The sequence below is a fragment of the Ischnura elegans genome, chromosome 10 (genome assembly GCF_921293095.1).
Source record: "Ischnura elegans chromosome 10, ioIscEleg1.1, whole genome shotgun sequence".
In the NCBI taxonomy this organism is placed as follows: domain Eukaryota; kingdom Metazoa; phylum Arthropoda; class Insecta; order Odonata; family Coenagrionidae; genus Ischnura; species Ischnura elegans.
The window spans coordinates 86,154,915-86,177,720 of NC_060255.1; the positions used below are offsets into that span (position 1 = coordinate 86,154,915).

Consider the following 22,806-nt stretch of genomic DNA (forward strand, 5'->3'; position numbering starts at 1 on the left):
AAGTAACGTCACCGTGCAAAGTGACTTGATCGAGTTGGAGGGCGACCACTGGGCAAAACATCGGCTTCCATTGACCCCATATTCACACTTCAGTGAACGTGCATTGGGACCAAGGTCATGCGAAGTGATTTGTGCCGCGAATGATCGAGTTTTAATGTTAGGAGGAGGAATGTGTAGAAGGAATGTGAAGGACTGAGAAAATAAGATATCGGTGTTTCTCCTGAGAAGCGTCGGAGGAAAAAAAATCGTGTGCACTGCTTTTTTCTTACGTGACTGTGCGGGGTTTTGCGGGGGACCATTTTTTCGTCATTCAGGCGACGAATGGTTTTTTAAAAAATTACATTTTTTTTAAAACTTCAATTACTATTGGTGGGGTAACTGTGTTATCCCGCATAGCTGTCGGTGGCAAGAAAAAATAACCTTGTTTATATAATTAGTTCAGGGATTAAAGTTGAATGCAATAATTTTTATTATAAATACTAATACTTCCATTACGTCAATATTCTACACGATGTCACCTTTTTTTACTTTTTTTCATTGTACGATCAGTGTACAGTTGCAATAGCAAAATATGGAAGATTCCAGACATTTCGCACAAAATCGATGGTAAAACATAAATGTAGCCTATAATGTACTCATAAGTTATACAACACAAAATACACTCTCATTAAAAAAGACCCATGGTATTGAATAACAGGAAAGACAAAAATACAACTATACATTATGAATTATAAATAGGGTACCTGAGATACCCTACACAGTCGTTCGCTTAAGTTTTCTAGGCACAGTCACGGAAGCGTGAGGAGAGAAGGGCATATTGTATAAGGCTGTTTTATGATAATTTTACATTTCTGTTCCGTAACACACTTCATAAGAGCACAGACCGTAGCATATATAAAAAAATAACACGGCTACAATAAGTTTATACGCTGGAGTTTGAACAGCCACCTCAAGTAAACATTGCATTCGACAGGCAAAATTTGAATGAATAATTTGTGTGAAATGTTCATTTTTTGGAATTCCTTCCGGGAATAAGGATTTAAAATACAAAATTCAAGGAGTCAATACAAAATGAATGGTGAGAGAATGGAGGAGGGAGATGATGATTGTAACAAACTAAAGAAGTCACCATAGGTGTGAATAAGAGGCTAGATTGGGTAGTGGTGTATTTTTTAGGGTTAGCAATCTCAGATAAAACAAACACAGCAGTAAGCAAAAGATGCAACTCGTTATTGCAATGTGGAAAATTCTTCTCTATCTGCATAAAAGTCTTCCGATTCCATACCATTTGTATTTTACTTTATCTTCTCCTATTGATCCAAATATTTATGTTTTCGTAATACATTTCCTTAACTGGTGACGTTGCAAGAAGCAGCTAGCTTCGACGACGCCTTTCTGTATAGCATATTTTCGGAACATGGGAGGAAAATAAATAAACGTTGATTATTGCAGCAGCTGTTTACAAAAAGGCGAATATACTGCGCCTCCCATCGGTCTGAGAAATTGAGCGGCTATGAGAAGCGACGTCTCCTGATCTAACCGGAGTCTCATTGACGTCCAGCCATCGTCGCCGCATGGAGCGTGAAGGTTCCTTATTTTTTAAGTCAAATAACATGTCGCCTTCAGTTCCCGTCTCGTCTAAGCCCTTCATGACCTTACTGACTACGGTATTCCTAACCTCCAGTCTATCCATGAAATTACGTGTCAAGACTCGGAGCATCTATGGGAAAGGATGCAGGAAGCATCTGGCCATGCGTATCAAGCATTTGATTGCCTTTCAAAGTTTGTTCGATTATCCCTCTCGGGTGACACTAAAATTGATGCAAAAATTACGCTGAATTTGCGAGCAGCATTAGAATAATTCATCTTTCTATTGCATACCTAATCGGGCCATCTATTCACTCATTGTTGTTTACATCTTATATTTGTGTGAATAATGCATTGTTCCCTGTTATTCTATGTACTTATCACTAATGCGTTTGATTTGCTTCTTTTTAAAATGCCTTGGTTAATCATTTTATTTTCTTCTTTGCTGGGCCAAAACAATATATATTGGAATATTATTTTCATGTTGTATCGTGCTTAGATGCACCTTTCTAATGCTTTTTCTATTTTTGATCAACGCACTACGTCTTCAGTGTTTTTTACCGAGATTAGTGAAGACGATATTACTTCATATCGTCTTTCACTAATTGCCACGAAAGATAATTCATTCTGAACAATTTCGTTTCAAAAGCTTTTTAGTAAGTACCTAAACCTTTAGGACATTAATCAAGTAGTGGTTCAGGAATTATACATTGTCACGCCGTATTTTGATACATAAAATTAGAAACAATGACATACGATTATTACCTTGCGTGACAGCCATTAATACATTGATCCGATGACGTTTAAGTCTTTGCGATCGAAAGTGTTTTCTGTATTTCATGTCCATCGCCGGAAAACTTAAACAATTATGCATGCGTGAGCTAACTAGAATCTGGAGGAGAACGCATCAGCATCAAATAACAATTTTTTCCGCTGCGAGAGGTCAAATCGATGGAGGCACACACCAGTCCTCTCGATAAACTTAAAGGTGCACTAACGATTATTGCTTTTTTGAGGTATTTCTTCACTGGTTGCAGCTTTTAACCGAGGACCACATAAGAATCAAGTAGAAAAATGTAGATAATCACTGTGCATCAAATATCTCATCATGGAATGCAGTTTGAAGATTATCACCAAATTCGTTGTAAACTTTGACGATTTTGCTAATTTTCCCTTATTTATTAACATCAATATTATTTTTTGTGTTTGCTAAACCAAAGTCAATTAATAATTCAATCAATAACGACGTTAGAAAACTGCTATTCTGGTCTCACTTGGAATTCTGTAATTTTTTGAGGCAAACATAATCAAGTAACAGTTAACTATTACTGCGTAAGTGGCGTTTAGTTTCCTACCATAGCAGAAGTCGTATATATGAATTTGTGTCTAAATACGAAGCAAATATATAACGTCCCAAATTAATTTGAAAATTTAATGCAATGGAGTATAACGGTTACAATTGACGTCTGGACTCTAAGAAAAAAACAACAGAGAAATGACTGTCCCGTCGGTCTGATGAAAATAACTTATCGCTCATAAAAGGTAAAACCTACGGTAGACGTATTCTAAGAATTAGTCATCCTTGCGCACTGTTCATGTCCTTTGGAAGATTTGTGGGCATTGTTGTAAAAGTGCTAAAAATATTTTGGATGAGATGTTTACAACTTAATGGACATGTGGTATTATTATTTTTATTCAATTAATTAATTATATTTTTCACCACCAAAATTCCATTTTATGACAGCATTTACAAAGATCTTTTGTCTTTGTTTGTTGATTTTGTTTTTTGATATTTTCGATTTTACGTCACCAAGAATCGATAAGAAAGGTTTTAAATGTTTATTCCTGATAATTAAGCGGGAACCACAAAATCATGCGGAAACCATATTTAGGAATAATTTTTTTGGACCCACTGTAAATTCTAGCCCGCTAAATTGAAAACTGAACATAAAAAGGCTGTTATCATCAAAATTAAAGCGGAATCAGCCAAGCTCAAAATAATCAACCTCCTGCCACACATAAACCATTGAATGAATGTACCTTCAAAATATTCAAAACGAACTGTTCCGTCATTTTTTTCATTTTGCATGGGACTATATGTATATTTAATTCTGACCATATTCCTTTCACTCCTCTCACCATCTCTCTCATTGTTCCATTGCGATTGTGAAAAATAAAACAAGAGAATTTAATTTTTTTACATTATTTTATTTCGGATCTCTGGAACTATTCACGCATGCGAAACCCTATCACGCGAGCGAACACAATGGACATAAAAAACAAACAATAAGCATTCCCCTTTCCATCTACGAGGTGACGCATAAACATATAAATCACTTCGACTGTCTTCCTCGCCGTGGTGGACTGATACGAATGGCCCTCCGGTATAGCTCTGGAAAAACGCATAAAACGGCGGGACTATATCAATGGGTTTGCGAGGGGAGGAATGCCATCGTGGTAATAAATACAGTCTGGTGTACACCGACAGCGCGATGGAGCGTCCGTATCTTCTCATCGAATCGGTTCGGCCGGGGAAAGGGGCGGAAGGGTGAAGGAGTGGAAGATATTTTTCTTGTAAGGAGGACACAAGTGTGAACCTCAGAGAGAATATGTTCGATCACTGGGCCCCACGCTCAGAGTAAATATACGCTGAGGCCTTAAATTAAACTTGAAATTCACCACTATTGCATGGAAAATTGGAAAAAAATTAAACAAATGAAATACTTAACATTTTTCACAGCGAAGGAAAGTCGTAAACTCGGCAGTTAATTTGTTTACGACCAATTTAATGCATGGTTAATGTCATAAGAAACGCCTTTGTCGGGTCATTGTGCAAAAGGCGCGTGGTTTACTAACGTGTTTCATTATGAAAATTAAAAGACCACTAAGTATCGCCTGAGACGATTTTTCATATTCAAAATAGTTACAAATAGATTTAATGAATGCCGATATGCTTCACCATCTTTGTTAGTACTGAAGTTAATGGAGAAAAATTACCAATTGCAATTTACTTAATCAAAGTAAGTGTCATCACCGTCGTCAATCAATCGTGGACTTTTGAGATAAACCTAATAAATATTCGTATCTTCTCATCGAATTGGTTCGGCCGTGGAAAGAGGAGGAAGGATTCGAGGTGAATTAGTAAAAGATATTTTTCTTATAAGGAGGTCACCGGTGTGAACTTCGGAGAGAATGTGTTCTATCAGAGTAAATATATTCAAAGCCTCTAAAGGTGGCTTCACAATAGCGTAAAACTGAGGCCATCATTAAAATATTAAAAGCAGCATTTTTACAGTGGGAAATGGAATAAAAATACTAAATATACCTATGCTTAAAATGTTTTCACAATGAAACAGAATCGTATACTCCATTAATAATTTTATGGCGAACGATTTGATGCAAGGTTATTCACCTAAAAATGGGTTTGAGCTACGATAACCCGAGTTAGTAAACATTAAGCTTGTAGTGATCGTTGTGGTTCAATATGAAGGCCCAAACATCCACAAATTATCGCTTGAGGAGATTTTTATGTTCGATTAAATAAAAGATTTATTGAAAGTCTTCATGCTGTACCTTCTTTGTAAGTGTTTAAGTATTAAGTTTAAAGAAGTAAAAATTATCAATTGCAATTGACAGCATGAAAGCAAATCGTCGTGGTCAGCAATCTAAATTCATCATGGGATAACGGTTTATGTCGTTTCAATTAGGATCACGTGCGCAGAATCCGATAATTGATTTTGTTAATAACATCTACATCTACATAATACCCTGCGAGCCACCTCTAGGGTGTTTGGCCACCACCATGCAGCATGCAATTGGACTCCCACATGCACACCACACAGTACAAGAATACGTTACGCTTACTAATTAATTACACTACCATATGTCGTTTGAAATAATAATAAAATTAAGAAACATGCATTGAGTTTTACATAGGTTAGTAGGCTACACTACAAGTCATCTAATCTATTTTTGAGTTCTCTCGCTGCCGTTATAATCTCTTAATGATCGTGGAAAAAAAGACATTCTGAATCCGTCTGCTTTAGAGTCTATCTCTCTTATTTTCTTTATATGATCTGATCTTACGTAGTAATAATCACCTGAGGTAAAAAACTAGAATTTCTTCACCTTGGGATGAACCTAATGAATGCCCTTTTCTTCTCATTGAATCGGTTCAACTACGGGGAGAGTCTGATAGAATGAGGGTAAAAGAGTGGAAGAAATTTATTTTTATTGTCAGAAGGCAGACCGTGGATAGAGTATGAACGATCACCGGAGACCACGTCCAGGAGGCTGAAACCCTTAGTGAAACCCTATCTGTGAAATTATTATGAATAATGGGAAAAAGTTAATGAAAGAAATATTTTGAGAATAACTTTATTAAAATCCTGGAACAACTCCTTTTTCGTGAGAACAATATGTAACAGAAATGAAAATTTAAATAAAAATTTACTTATGATAACAAACGCTTAGTCTTCTAATCCCTTCTCCTATGCTCGGATTTAATTGCCATTTTAATGTTGATTTGTTGCAAAGTTACCGGAATTCCCTCGACTATGTGTGTACTCTTAAGGGTCCATCCATAGATGCGTTGGATTTTCTTAAGCTGAGAGCGCTGCCTATGACCGTGTAATTCCTTAATTCTACCTCTGCAGATTACAACAACATAGCCGCCTCTATGTTAGTTATTAGAGGTTTTCAGTAGATAGAAAAAAAATGACGGTCATGGATTTTACTGTCCTTCATTAAGGTAGCTTAAATATTGGTAATGAATGCTCCTAGCGTTGTGTAAGAGGGTTGTTAGGGATCGCGTGGGGTCCATTTAAATCCATCACAAACGTGATGCGAAAAATTACTTCAACTTATATTTACATTTTTATTAGCTGCATTGTCCATTATACACCGCTAAAGTAAGGTAGAATCATTTACGTAAACATCGAAACTATGATGTTATATCCTCCTGGTTAGCTACGTCTTTACTGATTGAGGTGGTCATAGGATATAGATACCGTTTATTTCTCAGTGGTGTACGAGTGAAGTTCTATATTTTTTCATGTTTTCAGAACACGAAATTTATATGTTTAGATTGATGGAAAAATGGTAAGTAATGAGTAAAATTCATATTACTAATCTCTATTGAGCTGTATTTTTTGAAACAATATTTACAGATATTACATCTCCTGGGCATGGTGATAAAAATTTCACGGGATTATAGCGACAATTAGGGATGTTTACTGAATTTATTACTGTGGAAGATATAATCCACCGAAGTCATTAGTTTTGAATGTAATCCCTATCATGTGAAAATACTCCAGTGTAAATAATAAGAATAAAAGGGTTTCTCTGAAATCATCGTCAACAGTGGTAACCAAGGGGACTGCATGTAGGAGGACCAATTCCATCCCATAGCTTGCTGATTTCTGTTGCCAATTCGCTCGCATCTTAATCGGTTTAAAAATTGTTCGCGGCGCAAATGAGTGCAATGCGATCCTTTTCTTTACAATATTTTAAATTATAATATTTATGAATTCTAGGAATAGCATTGAAAACTGACAAATTTGATAGATAATTTATATGTATAAAAGAAACTCAAAAATCGTGTAAGTTAGACCATTTATTAATTGGTAACGGCTGCACCGATATTTATATATTAGGTTATGTGGATTCGTCTCAGCCCCGGATAACATATAGAACGTAAACAAATAGGAAATTTCGCAAAAGAAATCATCTTTGTCTTTGAGATATGTTTTTAGGGAGTTGTTAACACTGAAACAATTGTTAAGTCGGTCAAAACTACAAATTAAATTATGTGTTTTGTTTTTTCCAATTTAATGACTACACTTCGTAACAATGTAACATTTTAATTTTTAGTTTGAGTTAATTCTAAGCCCAGCTCGAGTTGACACTTCACTACCATGTTTGTAAACAAATCTCCAAGCAATTGTTGACATTCGGTAATATCCGTGTTCCAGTCGATGAATCGAGCAGTTTGATTTCACGTCCTGGGAATGTTTGCAAATTAGTTTCATCGGAAGTTTAGCTCATAAACAAAGTATTCCAGAATGATTGATCACCACAAAAATCAAAAACTGTTGATTGAGCGAGCAATTTTGACGGCCTGGAACGAAGGTGTGGATGAGTCAAACTAGATAAATCAGGATCAAATAATTGGTACTCTACATGAATTCAAATCTTTTAACCGTGTAACAAACGAAGACGAAGTCATCAACTACCTATCTGAATTTTTAAAGTCCTTGGACGTACCTTGCTTACAATGGCACAATTTACACCTAAAGGTAGGCTCTGTGTCCATGAACTTAAACCTAAACCTACAAAAAACTGTCCTACGGAACGCGTTTAGTGATTTAAAAAAACTGGCAATGAATGTGATTCACGCGACTTTACTCAGAGGAAATTCTCATTCCGAAGATTCCATGATCCCAACTTATATACCCTTTTGAGTTAAAACGAATTCAATTTCCAATTCGCGTTGCATTCGTGATGATAATTAATAAATCACAAGATCAATCTTTTAGTGTTTGTGCTCATATGCTCATGAAAAACCCATGATATTATGCGTGGAATGTTCACGAGTTGGTAAATCATCCGCTTAATCTCTTACATCGCTTTGCTATATATTTATTTCGATTCATCCGCTTCATCTTGCACCTGATTAAAAAAAAAACAAAAATAGTCGCATATCAGAAAAAGCTTCACTCAAGAGGTTGAACCCGAATGTGAAGGGTAAACCGTGGTACGTTTACAAAGTGCACTTCTCCGAACCGAATCATAACAAGCGCGCCACGAGTCATTAAATATTAAATAGCTCCCTAGGGGCTAGCCATTTTTACCATATTTTGAGCGTCCTTAAAGTATAGGTCTAGTGCGGAGTAAAATTGCCCATAGAACGGGTTTGACTTTATTAACTGTTTTATAAGACCATAATGTTTTGAATCCCAAGTTAAAACATAGAAATCAAATAATTCATTAAAAAAATCCGCGTATACACGCCTTGGTCTACGTCCCCAGTGTTATTTGAGTAAAAAAAATATCTTTCAAACAAGCCATTTCAATACCTATATCTGTATTTTTATTTATTTTTAAAGTATTTATCACAGTAAGTTAAAAATAATTAAAATCAGTACAGCCGGTCTAGATCAATAAATGGTGTAACTAAACTATTCAATGATTATTAGGCGGTACGAAGTTCGCCGGGCCAGCTAGTATCATTATATATATATAAATTTTGGTTAACACCCCTAATTATACCTTATTTTCCCGTGAAACTCGGATCACTTTGTCTGTCAGCGACGCAAATGGCGACTTCTGTAAACCCATTTAAATGCGCGATGAGTGAAAATGCGTTTAGAGGCCTACTCGAAGATCTTCCTTAGTAATATTCGCGGTGGCAACATTAATCAGGCTTCTACGGGAGGGATCAAGAGGTTCTCCATGCATTCCCTTCGGTTTAATTCAAAGTATCAACTTGATGATCGTCATATCTCTGTATTTTTAGGCACCGAAGTAAGAATCCATTCCTGTCAACTTCTCCGTGCTCGGAGGTCCACATTCTGCCAAGCCCCGGCGAAGTCGGTCAAAGCGGTATCCAGGATTGAGTGAGGGCACTTCCCGTAGTGTGAAGCGCAGACATCCTCGTCCTTATTTTTCTTCCGTCGTCTTCCTTTGCCCTCTCTCAAAGCCCTGGCTCTCCTCCCTCGCTGGCTGGCCTCGTCATAACTTGCATGCCCATCCGCCTCTCTTGCCAGGATCAAATCGCGGTGCTCGGATGGTATTTCACTCCTGTGAAGCGGAAAGATTCGGGGATTTGATTTCGTTGTTGACTTAATATCATAAAAGTGGCTTATTAAGGCCTAAAGTGTTAAAATGCGCTTCAAAAAAGATCCGAAAAACTATGAACTGTAGTTGCGTAATTTAAGGAGTACTGACTACTATGCATCGCCATGTGGTGTGAGATAAAATCACCATTGAGAAAGCCATGGTTAAACAATTGTATCCTCCCAATTTCCTACGTACTAAGGTAGGAAATCGTACTATTACTTATTCTTGGTGTAATGAGTGAAGTTCCATATATGTTGATACCGAAAGATTTCGTGCCTTCCGGGCGAATGGACTTAGTGAAGTGTTCTCGGGATCGCCACTGGGTCAGAAACTGCATAACTGCCGACGTTTCGATGCCCGACTATTCCATCGTCCTCAGGGCCCTGAGAAATCAATTCCTCTGAAGATTAGCCCTCACTAAGCTGCTCACAGCCCTGAGGACGATGGCCGAGTCGGGCATCGAAACGTCGGCGGCTATGCAGTTCCTGACCCGGTGGCGATCCCGAGAACTCTTCACCAAATATATTGCTTTCATTTCCAAATTCGTGATTTATATATTAAAGAGGGCTTTATTCAAGAGGTAAATTATAAATAATTGGCGGTATATACCAATGGACCAATATATTATTTTTAACTTCACAAACCAGCAATGTATTGAAAGATTCTACTTTTTCGTTATTCTGCAGTTAATGATCTTTCAATACCCCATAAACACTGACTTCCATGCTTAAAATTTGGAGAAATTGGCGCTTCAATTTATGACCTTTTGTTTCATTTATTACTGGCTTCTTTATCTCGCAAGGTTTACCCTGCTAGGTATTAACGAGGTGGGCTATTAATCGCTGCCGAGAAATTCACCAAGGATGTTCTACTCGTAATTTATACTATTTTTGATTACCTAAATAAGCAAGAATGTTCTAAATTCAAGAATAGTCAACCTCTTATTTTCCATCACAGATTGATGAAGTATTTTTCCTCATAATATTGTAAATGTGTCTGTATAATGTAGCATTTATAGATATTTATTGGTACTGTTTACAGTATTTACATCTAGTGAGAATAGAAAATTTAATATTTATTATTTTTCACATTTATTTATTATTACCTTTGTACAAATTATACTGCATTGCATATTTTTCACGCGTAGCCGGTATTTAATTGTATATATTAGTATATATAAGTATTATACTCAATGATATTGGCTCGGTGTATATTTACCAAATAACTATTTTTATGCATAGTTTATGAGGAAGATTCAGTGTATCAGTCTTTATTGCGGAAGTTGGTCAAAGCCAGAGACTATTTCTGTCATTTTAAGAAATGAACGCTCGGACGTTTTTGTGCAGTTTATTTATAAGAACAATAGCACAACTTATTCGAAATAAAATCAACCTAATAGCGAAGCGAATTTGGAATAATAGAGGAGGCAAGAAGAGTTATTTAAAACATACATAAACTGCCGGGTATTTAACAATCATTATCGTCCTATGTTATTATAGGGAACTCTATATTAATAGTTATAAGAAATTTTACAATCATCGAATAATATTGGTGAAAGAACGATAGAAAAATATTATTTTTTCGTGTTACTCACGTGAAAATAAGCCGTAGAAGCTCTTGTATGAAAGTGCCTTTTGATGTCTCCGGAAAAGCAGCAACTTCACAGATTAGCCGCAGTATGCACGATCGACCATCGTATCCCCGACTGTAGGGAAAAATAGTTCTTTCTACAATCCTTTTATGTTAAAGGACGAAATATACACGCCAATTGTATATTCATAGAAAAAATAAAAATATTATAAAGTAAGTGTTAAACAAACTTACCCCTCTAAGAACATAAAGCAAATTATAAAATAACAAAATTCATAGGGTACTTCGTGATAAAATTACTTCCGCACGCGGCATAATTTTTATACTCATCGCGAAGAAATCGGGCACTATTTTCGTTGTTTTGTTCACATGCTTTTTCTCACTGAACCCAGGTAGCTCATTCGTGAATATCCTGACAATTAAGGGACAGTTCTATTTAAATATTAGGGAGCCGAGTGATGCAATGTTAGCAGTGACAGAATGTTATTTTATAAGGGCACCCTTTAGGTATATCGGTGTTATATGAATGGTTTTATTGCGGTTATTTAAAATTTGACGTATTTTATGAATGAGGCACTAGGCCGGCGCTTATTTTTTCAAAATGATCCGATTTAAAAGTTCATGGTCTCAAAACGTGTGAAATTAAGGGGGAAAAATAGAAAAAAGTTTCAGCTTCGTGCGACGTGGGATAGTCGTGCCTAAGGTGCCTATAGAGCCCATTTTGAGTGTTATAGATTTTCGACCCGGATAAAACGTTTTCTAAAGTAAAAAGGATATTTTACAGCCCTTTGGGCAAACATTTCAGCGTTTAGTCGTATTTTGACTCCTTCATGGCGAAACGCTGCCTCAAAGGTGCCCGCCACACACCCCCCGACTCCCTACCAACAGCCACGCCGCGCGCTCCTTGATTCACGCGACACTACTTTGTCCCGTGGATCTCCCCTCCTTGCCCTTACATAATGGCAGAGTTGATCTAGCGTGAGTAATAATGGCAAGCCGAGGGTCATTGATTTATTTGTCACTGTAATTTTATAAAAAAGTACACTTTAGCGAATACAGGGAGGAAAACTAGGATTTTCACGAGGTAAATACGTTGAAACGAGGTAAACGGTTGAAATATTTGTCAAAAGGGCTCTAAAATATCTTGTTTACTCAAGAAAACGTTTGATCCAGGCCGAAAAACTCAATTTTCAAAATGGGCCCTATAGGCGCCTCAGGCACGGCTATCCAACGTCGCACAAACCAGAAACTATTTTTTTCTTGCTCACAATTACGCACATTTTGAGACTATGAACTTTTAAATCGGATCATTTTGAAAAAATAAGCGCCGGTCTACTGAGACACTCAGTTTAACCCCATATTGAATGATGATGATAAGGATACGCAACAAGAGAAGTTATATTGCCCATTGAATTGGAGCAAATATATTTGGCATGTCAAAATTGTATGATATGTAGGTATGTTTGATTCACACCTCACGCTTGATTAATTAAGTCTGCCCTCACTCACTCATTCATAACTTCCTCCAGTCGAATGTAGAGCTCTCGTCGGTCCCTTCGTTTGCCTATTGCTGAAGGAATATTCTCTGGGTTTGTGAAAAATGTGGAGTTAGGCAAGGAAAACCCCAACCCTGCTGTCATTCCAAATGTATACCAGTTTTGCGGCATAAAAGGAGACACCGTTAGGCAAAGAACCACCTAGAATGGAAGAAAGTGAAACAATTAAAGGAAATAATGTTATACTCTTAATGTATAATAAATTGCTTCATTACGAATGGCAATATATAACTTGGATACAATTCATGGACATGAAAATGACCAACAGCTTTAATGAGCGCAACGAACCAATCCCTTCTCATTAACATGATTATAAAGGAATCAATGTGCCGAGTATTAAAAAAAAATACTTTAATGAGCCTTATAAATGTTATTTTACACTGTAAAGAATGTTTTTGGACAATTTTTATCTCAATAAGTCTTTCTACAGACTCTCACACGCTTTCAATATCTGCAAATCATTATTTAGAAATAACTTTACCGTTAAATGTTTTGGTTTTCGTAATAAACGCACTCCACATGGTCTTGATTTCCACCCGATCCAGTGCTATTGATCATATCCATATTTTTGTTATCTGTACAATGTATTGCTCTAGTCACAAAATATTTTAGCATGCTGAGTGAGTGAGAATAACTCACACATTGTTTTTGCTTTCGTGCTTATTGATGGACATTCACACTAATGGTAAGTATGCATCTAATGATGGCTTAATATTTCAAAAAATGTAACGTGTATTTTTCATTATCAAGTCGAAATATATTTCTATGTATTATCGTCTAATTCAACCATTCACCTTTACTACAATTAAACAAAGTGCCATTTTTTTACAATATAAAAAACGTTTTTCATTAGGAAGCTACAGAACTATCGACAGGAGAATATTGAAATCCATCGTGAATCGCGTCCAGTATAATTGGAACATCCCACTCACTTGACGGGCCAATTTCCTTCCCGCAAAGTAATGAATCAACGTCACGAGTTATTTGTCATGACATTGGATTCTCGGAACAAATTATGTCTTTCATAACCACTTAGAATGGGTCGAAAGTGAGGACCAACCCTAGGGAGGGTGCGGATTAATTGCAGGGTGGCCAACAGAAAAAATGGTAGTGAGGCGTATACGCTGGGATATTCTGATTAAACCTTCAAGTTTTCCAAAAAAACTAACTACGAAAGAAATACCGCTGTTCATATCTTTGTAAATAACAAAGGTACAAGGAAGGAAATCATACTAATTAATGTCCCCCTGACGGCTAATGGACATTTGCTTGACGCATTTTTGAATTAACATCTGGACAAAAAGTTATTTCGGGTGGTCAAGATAAATGGGGCACCCTGTATATTATAGACGTTTCGACGAGCGACTTGCAGTATTCTTGATGATGAACAACGAGTCGCTGGTATAAATATCTACATTAATCAGGAAATTCACGTGATGAGATCGTTTCGAGAACATTTTCTTCCGCTGAAACTCCGAGAAAGCACTACATCATTCTTTTTCATTATTTTTGAACGGCTGAATTGAATAAAAGGTCATTTTTCCCCACACTTTATTCATTCATTTTTCCAGTGTTTAAGATTTTTAATATTTATTTTCTGCTATTATATTCATTATAGAAGCTGTCTTTGCCCACTTTCAGCGCGAGACTTAACTTTGATTTAACCTACTAACCTACTTTGACTTAAAAACTAAGACTTAACTGAACTTTGGCTTAGCCGACTAACCGATATAAAACTTAATGCATGCTTCTTAATTTTATTATTATTTCTAAGAGCATATGGTAGTATAATTAGTTAGTAAGCGTGACGTTTTTTGGACTGTGTGGTGTGCACATGTGAGGCCAATTGTATGCTGCATGCTGGTGATTCATCACCCCCTGCCAAATACCCTAAAGGTGGCTATCAGGGTATTATGTAGATGTTTGATTTCCTTATGTAGTCACCATCTCAACGCCATCACCTATATTAGCACCTGAATTCCCTTACTCCCTCAGAAACCTTTTTACACTGGGCAGGTAATTGCACAGGGCAGAGCTTCATTAATTTCTCGTTATGGCGTGCAATTGCGCGAACGTACGTTCGCAATTTGAATTAACTTTTTTGCTCTCTCACGTCCATGCATGCTCGTTTTAGCTATTCACCGCTTTACACGACGCAATTTTGACTGCGCCTTGGTACGCACATCAGATTGTGCAATCTCGTGCTCCGAGTAAAACGGCCCTAAGAGTATGCTAACATTCCCCTTCAACCGTTTTTGGTACTCCGGAATACCGGGAGGGACTCGAGAATTATATTTCCGTGGCATTAGAGATCGCCTTGATCGGATTAATAATCGTCAGGGGACGAAAGGTCGCTCTCACACTCAAGGTTGATCCTTCGGGAAAGCTTAAGTAGCGCCTTCTGCGGGAAACGTGCGTCCTCCCCACGGGACCCTGGTCAAGGTGAACTTCGGAACTTGCCAGGACCCGTCCGGCGCTCGGGACGTAAGTCTCGGATCCAGTCGAATTACCAGTGGAGCCATCTTCAGGCAGTGCTGGCTCGGGGAGGCAAACGAGGGCCGTCAAGACAGCTAAGAATGGCGCCCTCATTCCTACCAGAAAATTAGAAAAAGAGAAACACGTGTATGAGCATTTTAATATTTATGTACGAGTAATTATATACATGAGTATATCATCATCAGGGCCGTGAAGTTATACCTAGTGCTTTCCTGGGGAATATAGTAGAAAAAGGCCATTTGGGCTTGTAGTCCGGTTATTTCCTTATGATGAATAGTATAATACTACATAGTAATATACAATACTTCGGGATAGAAATATGGATGGTAAAAATAATAAGCATGAGTATAGAAATCATAATTGGCAAATATGAGAACTAGATATACTAAGTTTTTCATCAGACGCAATTAAAAAATCGAGTATGAGAACAAAGTTGATTAGTTCCACCAAAGAGTGTATCTATGATACTTAATTTACCTATGAAGCATTAATTTATTTGATAAAACACCTGTTTCCACTTCAATGTAAGATTCAAATTGAAAAAAATGTGCCCATTCTTGTCTACCGTGACCCAAGTAATCCAAATAAAAATATAGTCTGTATTAAGATTGAATAAAATTGAGAAAAAAATTGAATAAAATAATTGTAAATATTACTAGATGGCATATGCAACAAATAACATTGAGGAGTTGAAAATTGAATAACAGCCATGCATCGCCATATGGAACATTTTTTTGTGGATTATATGTACAACATGCTACAGCCTCATTAATACCTTCTGCTATTAAAATTATTCATTATTATCAGTTTAAATATAGAATTTATAAAATTAGGGGCTCCTCATTCAAGCATCTGTCATGGTTTTGTAGAATAAATATTTTTCCATTCTAGTATGGACAAAGGTTGTATCATCGGTTATTCACCCGTAATTTAAAAAAAAAAACTGAAGAGTATTTCATCTCAGTTCAATACTGTTGAGTCAATAGTTTCATAAGTCTCCGAGATGTGCTTTGGTAATACACAGGTACCTCAATATACTGTGACGAAATATTTCCTTTTCTTATTAATCTCATTGAATCCTTCCTTTTTATTGTTCGATGGTACATCTGTAAAAAAAACGTTCGGGGAGGACTAGTGAACAATGTAAAATAGATGGAACTCGATATGCCACGACTGCTTGTGTACGGAACATGCGTTATTCATAGGACAGGGGATTTACAGAGCACATATATATAATCCTTGCCCTACGATAGTAATATTTTCCTTGTCTTAACTCTGTGACAGCTGAAACGAAATCATGGCAATAAATTTCTCTGAGTCACTTCATGAGTTGGCTATGCGTCACTATATTTCACGGATTCACAGGAAGAAATCATGCTATCGTTTTATTAACCTGTTCAATTTCTGTTTCTGATTTACCATCGAGTAGGGTGCGCAAGAGTTACGATTTTTTTGGATTAATGTATGCATATTATATGAATAAATGCTGTTCAAAAATGTGAATTTATAGATTTATCTGTTAAATATGCTAAATAGCTCAGGTTTTTGACATAGAATGATGAAAAATTACGTTTGAAATCATTTTTTTATTGAAATGAAAAGTTGTAAAAGCTTTTAATATTGCGGTCACGAATAAGCGCGGTCACTAAAATACCGCGCGGCAATCATGTTATTCGCGTCACAAAATTAGGCCTTAACCCTCAAATTAAGACTCATTTCTCTCGCCAAGATGTCATCAGGTCATGCTCTATCTAAATAATGGCATTTATTTCTTCTTATTGATAATGCTCACGTAAAGATAGGTAATATTCACACCTGCCCCATGAAATGCCAGCAAACAACTTAATAATCGAGGAGTAAAATTCTCACAGAAGCATGTTTGCATAGAAGGTGAGATCCACTTAATTACTTCCTCACTCTAACAAGTTCTCTGGGAGAAGTAAATTGTGTCTTACGCCAAACTTCTCTTGGAATGATTTCTCGTTAGATCTGAGTAATTGCTTCGAATTTTGAAGGCACTGAGACACCTTATTTAGTGCTTTGACGGATGAGTTGTGCGGCAATTAGGTTTGAATCTGCTGAAGAAAATCAGGCATTAGATTCACCATTGGCAGTTATTATATTTCGCAGTGAAACGAAGAAAAAATTAACTTTAACTTTTTTATGTATATATGCCATTTACCTTTTTATAAATATGGCCTTTTGATTGTACTTTGTTGACTGAAATCTAAAATAAATGGCTTTCTTCGTTATCTTTAATGTACACTTAAGAATTTTTTAGAAATAGAATTTATTCATACTCATACGACGAGCTTCAAGTACCAAGATAAATGTTTGTTAGAGGTGTAATTAGAGATACGTGAAAATCGCACTTTCAGTTTTATTTTATCGCACTTTCAATAACAGTTTATCGCATTATGTAGCGTGTATTTCTTATTTTCATGATGTGGCAGATGACGATAAAATGTAGTGAAACACAGTTATATGGCAAAATACAGAATATATTAAATAATTATGTTGTAGAACAATAACAAATTAAGGAGTAAGACATATAGTGGCAGAGGTGTAGCTTGCCCGCGCCCACTTGTAGTTCACGGCCTCGTAGAGTCCCAGCCAACTTGCAGCGGGCCAGTCGCTCACATGCTTTAAGCGGTGAGTGTCGGCGGAGTATTTAAACTGCGCACGGCACAAAATGTACGAATTTTGCCGTTGAAAAGGCAAATTTGCTTAAAAATATCATAAAAGTACAGTCATCGCATCTATGTAGCATTTGTTTGCGCACATCGCATCTATATCGCATTTGCGATTTTCATGTATCCCTAGGTATAATATAAATACTTTTGTACATAAGAATCCATAATAAGAATAATGCAAAAAGAATCATTACATGATTTAAATTTGGGCGCATAGCCATACATCTTAATTAGCTATTTGCGCATTAATACTGTGTATGAAGTCAGGTAACTATGGATGAGGTTATATTTAACTATGGATGCGGTTATAGCCAGCCTGCTAGGAGCGTCCGAAAAATTAAAAAGTGAAAATGAATAAATTATAAATGTAAGCATCTATGAGCCCAAATTTTGCTTGCTGACGATTTTACTTTTGAGATCATTGAATTCCATAGTATTTTTGGCATAAATGCGCGAAAATAATTTATTCTGGTTTTTCCAGTTGAACGCAATTGAACCTCCTGATCAAAACCTTTTCCCGATATTTTCATCTAGTACTTGATACATTTGAAACTGCATTTGTTCCATGAGTGATCCTAAAATCTATCAACTCGTATGCATATGAATACAAACATACCTCACCTATTTGTTTTTGTCAAAATTCCTTTTATTTAGAGTAGAACATTTCCTTTATCTTCTATTTTTTGCTCTCATAGGTTTTACCTAGAGCATAATAAAAATATTCAAATTCAAATACCTCTGAGAGCTTATATCTCGCGGCAAACTGGCGGGCGAAGATGGAGTTGAATCCTCTTTCTCACTCCAACGAGTTCTCTCAGATAATGAAATAGAGCGCTGGAGGAAGAGAAGAAAGAAGACGATGGAATATAGTTATATGATCTTTGCTTATATAGCTACAGAGATTCCTGTTAAAGTGACATGTACGATGAATCTTGCTTATTAAACTTATCTGGCTTGATATCAATAGATAAAAATATCAGGTTTTATGATCAGTCTTGCTTATCAATAGATTACCTCTAAGAATCGATAGTTAATATATAACGATATCCTCCAGAGCAATTCATTTCTAGAAAACTAAAACTAATATTAATTGACTGAAATTCCGAAAGCTGCATAAAAAAGACCTTATCTTTTATTTTTTCTGGTAATTGCATTTGAAAATAAAGATTGTCAGATATAATTTCAATGCTATTGTAATCCTATCGTAAGAATAATGTTGCTGAAAACAATGGATAAATATGTGTAGAATAATAATAAAATCTGTGGGACAAAATATCAATTATTAAGTTCAATATAATATAGGATTCAACTAAAAATTAAATTTTAGCACATCAACATCATATTTATTTATTTATAGGTGTATGTATGCTGTTATTAATTCTTTAAGGCTAAATTAAATGAAAAAGGTGTGGGGAAAAATGGTCAGAATAGAAAGTTATGCATGCAGTATTCAAACTAGGATCGTAAATATTAATTAAGTCAACGCAAATGTTGACAAAAAAAACTCCTGCAAAAGCAATTGCTGAGTATAAAAAACATGTAACATTGAAAATATTATCAGCTGATAAATTATTGACTTATACTTTTGTTCTTGACAATAATTTCACAGAAAAAAATTTCAAAAATAAAACAGGATGCACACATTATGCAAAAAAGAAATTTTTAATATAATGAAGTTTCAAGACATGCAATGAAATTGGTGGAAATAAAATGAAAAAAAAATACCCAAAATTTTCGATAAATAGCCCAAGACATTGAACGGCTTGCGAAAATTCAATGAGATCAAAATAGAAATATGAAAATTAAAACAAATGTCACTTAAAATATAAAAAATATAGAAATTTCACAATATTAATGCTATTTTGACTAATGCATGCTTTCTAAAGTGTTGTGAACTTTTTATTTTATTTTATTTAAATTTAAACATTCTATAGTTTTACAAACATTTCGCTATTTTTCATTGTGAAATTTTAATCTGATGACTGGTGTACTGTTGTTAACTTATGGATTTTTGTTTTAACCTTATTTTAATGATAGAATAGCAAAACCTTATAGCCAAATTACTTGTTAATTATGTCATGAATATTATGAATTCATTATTTTATATATTAATGCAAAACGGGAAAAATATACGGAAGAGAACATTCTACTGAGCCGCGGAAGGCTTAAAAGGACTCATTAGGCAAAAAAGTAAAAGAATAAACATTTAACCTACTTATAAAAAAACATTTGCATATCGCTTGTCGCATACCAACATACCAATCGAGGGATGATTTTTTACTGCACAGAGGTAGATGTTACGGCACAGATGGGCTGCATACACTTCCTCACTACACCAATCCCACTCGGATAGGTAAATAGAGCTCTCTCTTACATTCGCCAAACGTCACCTGAGATAAGTTCTTGGTGTGAGGATTTGCGTAAAGTGCCTTCAAACTGTGGAATTTAACACACACGCTAAAGCTCAGTAATGGTTGCTTCTTGGATGTTCTCGCAAACTCTCCATTTGACGTGTGCAAGAGGAGAAGCTTCGCGATGTGTAAAATGAAGTTGCGACATTGCGAGGAGTGAAGTACTAATGCAGTTCTCGGTCCAACGCCCGACGCCTTAGAAGCGGAAAAAAATAAGGCTCGGGAGGTGTTTGCAAGTGTCGCACTTCCCATCCCCACATACATTTCCCTCTCTCCTTTCTTCGCAAACGCATAGACATGACTCCTCTGAGATCATTGGTCCGGCATTTCGTATCGTTATAATATATAGGTGGGTTTTCGTTTACAGTATAAGGTTCTCATTTCGGAACAGAATTATTAACATTCATGCAAATTATATTTCTTATTTATGATTATATTTCATATCTTTTGTTATGGAAATATAGCATATAAGTATTTCTAAAGTGAACCGATGAATGACTTGTTTATACATTAATCGTTAATTATACCTTTTCAAAATTGGTTATTTTCATCACCTCTGTAGAGAGTATAGGGTTTATTCGATATTTTTCACCGCAGTCGCTCTCCAGTAACAAATGCTCATTTATTCAAAAGATCAATACATACTTCTTCATACAAACTTCTAAAAAATATCTTTGTTAAACTTAGTTTTTTGGCCAAGTGTGTATTTATTTTTCAAGCAATAGAAATTTTTTTGGCGAGTTCCCAATCGGGAACATGCTTGAAAACACATTTAAAAATTTTTGTTCGGGTTTCCTTTTCATAATAACTACTAATTGGTTGTAAAATAAACAAGATGTGCAAAAAATAATAAAAAACATTCGGCAAGTTAGTTCGGTCTTTTAAGGGCGAAAAGTAAACGAAGAAAAAACAAACTACGTGAAAATTAACAGATATGAAGGCAAAGAGAATTATTTGCCAGCATTAAATTATAAATTTAAAAAATTAACTATTTAAATATTTAGGAGTGATGCTAATGTACGACAATGAAAAATATAGAGAAATCATATGGTCCCCCCGCCGTCGCTTTTCGCATCATTTCCGATATCACAGCTCGTCGTCATAGGACCCGCATCACGAAAATATATATCGTGTTTATGTTTACCTGTGTCGTTCCCACGATTGTCAAACGTTGCGCTGCAATCACTACATACGGGCATACATTCTGATTGACTGATATGGTGTTTCAGTGACGGTTTCAGGAACGGGAAAAGCGAAACATTAAATCATTAAACATTAAAACATTAAAAAACATTCCCAATCTACACATCCAAAGAGAGATTTTTCGTCCCTTATGGCTTTTTTTCCTCATCCTTCAGCTTTCCTAACCCCATCCTTCTATTATCGCGAGTATCGTTCGAGGAAAGTGGACATATGTTCCCCTACTCCTTGGTAAATGCATTTCCTGTCCATTTTATACGAATGAGTTTGCTGCGAATGAGTTCCCTCTGAGGAATTAATGAAGTCAAGAACCTTTTTCAAAACTAATAACCTTAGCAAATAGATTTTTACCCTACTGACCTGAAAAATGACTACGCTTGTACAAACTTGCTGATATGTACTGCCCTAACAAAATTTACTCATTTAAAATTTGATCAGGGCACAGTTCTGCACAGAACTTGTGCTGTTTTTGTTTAGTCATACAGCTATGGAAAATTACCTCGATATTTTGTATTTTTTTACGATATTCGCCATTTCTGAGTCATTGGCGAGTTCTTATAAGCGCAAAATTTGTTAATAGAAGTAACCGACTGTCATTGTGGAGAAAATAAACTTTATTCATAAGAAAGGACAATATTTAGTTATCCAGCTTCTAGTCCTCTTACCATATTGCGTGTGTTGTTGAAACTTGGATCTCAAAAAATTCTATTGTGAAAAAACAATGCATTCTCTTTAAACGCGAGGAAGCGTCTCCATGAAGTTTTCCAGACGCCACCCACTTCATATGGCCGAAAACTTTTTCCTTCCTCAAAGAATGCCGCTTAAGAATTCCGCGCGGGTGATACTCCGCGAGTTGGAGGAGATACTGAGGGTAGAGGCGCTGATGTCGGGAAGGAGGAACTAATGGTTTAGCGGAGTTTGATAAAGAGACTTAGCCGATAGCCATGGCTCTGTAGGAGGGATGAGTTTTGTCCTTCCCATCTTACGTGTCATTCGGGAAAAAGAACTGTAATGGTACTTTTAAATTATTAAATAGCGTGTATAAAGTGGAATGTCTGTGAAATCTTTCTTAGAAGCTGTAATTATTCATCATGGAAAGTAAAACATTTTGAGAATTTAAAAATAAAATCATAGAAATGAAGTATATTACCTACAAAGCAATTTACTTGTTAGTATGCAATGTTGATGTGCATCGTTGTTTAAGCTGTAAATGGGGGTGTATTTTGTATTTAAAATTGTACTGTTATCTGTTTCAATGAAAACATCGTTAATTTCATATTGAATTCATGGCTATCAGCTGATTTTAAAAAATGGGTCCTACGATTTCAATTTATCTCTCATTATTATTTTGCTTGGGTAGAATAAATGTAGTAAGAGGATTGGACACAGTAAGAGACGACAATATCGGAGCACGAATATTACACAGAATTTTGC

The 22,806-nt window shown here is 35.9% G+C and overlaps 1 protein-coding gene across 1 annotated transcript in view; it reads right to left on the reverse strand.

The window, feature by feature from the left end:
- Positions 1-8,882: 8,882 nt before the first annotated feature.
- Positions 8,883-22,806, reverse strand: part of LOC124166469 — a 30,879-nt gene continuing 16,955 nt past the window's right edge. The window contains exons 5-8 of the mRNA XM_046543999.1: positions 14,934-15,163; positions 12,526-12,713; positions 11,021-11,131; positions 8,883-9,387 (exon numbers count right to left, since the gene is read on the reverse strand). Coding sequence (XP_046399955.1) covers positions 9,129-9,387; positions 11,021-11,131; positions 12,526-12,713; positions 14,934-15,163 — 788 coding nt within the window. The 3' untranslated portion in view covers positions 8,883-9,128. The remainder of the gene's footprint in view (positions 9,388-11,020; positions 11,132-12,525; positions 12,714-14,933; positions 15,164-22,806) is intronic.